General features: G+C 45.5%; 1 protein-coding gene across 1 annotated transcript in view; it reads right to left on the bottom strand.

The window, feature by feature from the left end:
- CCDC13 (coiled-coil domain containing 13) overlaps nucleotides 1-1,064 on the bottom strand; it is a gene marked incomplete at its 5' end in the record, with an annotated part of 16,458 nt that extends 15,394 nt beyond the window's left edge. The window contains 1 exon segment of the mRNA XM_009702776.1: nucleotides 880-1,064. Within this exon segment, the coding sequence (XP_009701078.1) occupies nucleotides 880-1,064 (185 nt within the window).
- Nucleotides 1,065-1,549: the final 485 nt, after the last annotated feature.

Here is a 1,549-nt window from a genome sequence, read left to right as displayed (position 1 = left end):
CCAGCCTCTCCCAGCCACTCCTCATCTTTCTCAAGATCTCCAATCTTTCTCAACCCCTAAACACTGGACGCCTGTTTATTTTTGTAGCAGCTACATGTGATAGATGAATGGTAAGACTCATTTTCAGAATGCCTTTTAGAGGGTGTCTGCTGTCATTCTCAATTTTATTCTGTTCAAATGTAGCAGCCCACAGCCATACAGATATATGAGGTGTGAGGGGGAGGTCTGTATTTAACATTGCATGAAGAATGCACATCTAGCCAAAGGGTGAGAGGGATGCTACAGAGTTTGGATGCAGCTGTAGCACGGCTTCTTTCTACATATGCCTTCAGTGTAAAGCCAGTACCAGCTGCATCGCAACCCAGAGCCATACAGATATATGAGGTGTGAGGGGGAGGTCTGTATTTAACATTGCATGAAGAATGCACATCTAGCCAAAGGGTGAGAGGGATGCTACAGAGTTTGGATGCAGCTGTAGCACGGCTTCTTTCTACATATGCCTTCAGTGTAAAGCCAGTACCAGCTGCATCGCAACCCAGAGCCTCTCTCCCTCTTTCCAACATCACTGATCAGGCACAGTTGTCAGGCAGCCATGTTTCAGGGCAAGTGGCTGCATCTGACACATGAATCATGAAGCAGAGGGGCAAGACCAAATCTTGTACTGCACAGGCATGCCTGGCCATGCAAGAGTGCAATACAGACAACAAGCGTGGAAGCCTTTTGCTCAGTCTGTGAGGTGTGGCAGAACTTCCTCCAGCAGATCAGGTGGCTTTCTGAAATGGTCTCTGACTAGGGTGTAACATGCCTTACCCTGAAGGTAAGGTAGGTTATTACACACTATATACTCAAACAGGACTCTGTCAGCTCATGGTTTTTTACCTCCAAAGTTTCTTTCTTTTCTTTTTCCAAGCTGCGAATCTTCAGCAAGTTCTTCTCTTGGGCTGACAATTTCCTTGGATCAGTAAGTGCCAGCAATTCCTCATCAAACTCACCCAGTGATGTTCTGGTCTTGTTTTGACCCAGCTGATGCTCCAGCTCTCGCACCTAGGGAACAATAATGACAACTCATCCAGAGCCTTTACCAGAAGTACAGTGGTCCAGCATCAAAGAGGACATAACGAAAGGGAGCTCAGAGTGTAGCATCATATTACTTCTTGACATTATCATGGTTAACTAACACAGCGCAGTGTCTGTTCTTTCAAATTTAAATCAGTTAGCTGCTAACAAACATTCAGATTTCTAGGGTATCTCTGCAGGGAGGAGATATGACACCAGACCTACAGGAGACTCAGGTCAAGTGGGAGATATATGCGTTCTTTGAGCTGCATATAGAGGCCGGGCAGACCCTTCAAAGCATCTTGAATGCCACTAAACACACATGTGGGCAACAGAGTAGTACCTTGGATCTGCTCTAAAAGGGCAGATACCCACTCACCCACATACATTTAAGCATCTCAGTCTTTAGCAGAATCATAGAATCATAGAATTGTCTAGGTTGGAAAAGACCTTTAAGATCACGAAGTCCAACTGTTAACCTTGCACTGCCAAG

This window comes from Cariama cristata, unplaced genomic scaffold (assembly GCF_000690535.1).
Source record: "Cariama cristata isolate BGI_N322 unplaced genomic scaffold, ASM69053v1 scaffold76, whole genome shotgun sequence".
Classification (NCBI taxonomy): domain Eukaryota; kingdom Metazoa; phylum Chordata; class Aves; order Cariamiformes; family Cariamidae; genus Cariama; species Cariama cristata.
The sequence above is the reverse complement of the archived record's forward strand: the minus strand, read 5'-3'. Positions and strand labels throughout refer to the sequence as shown.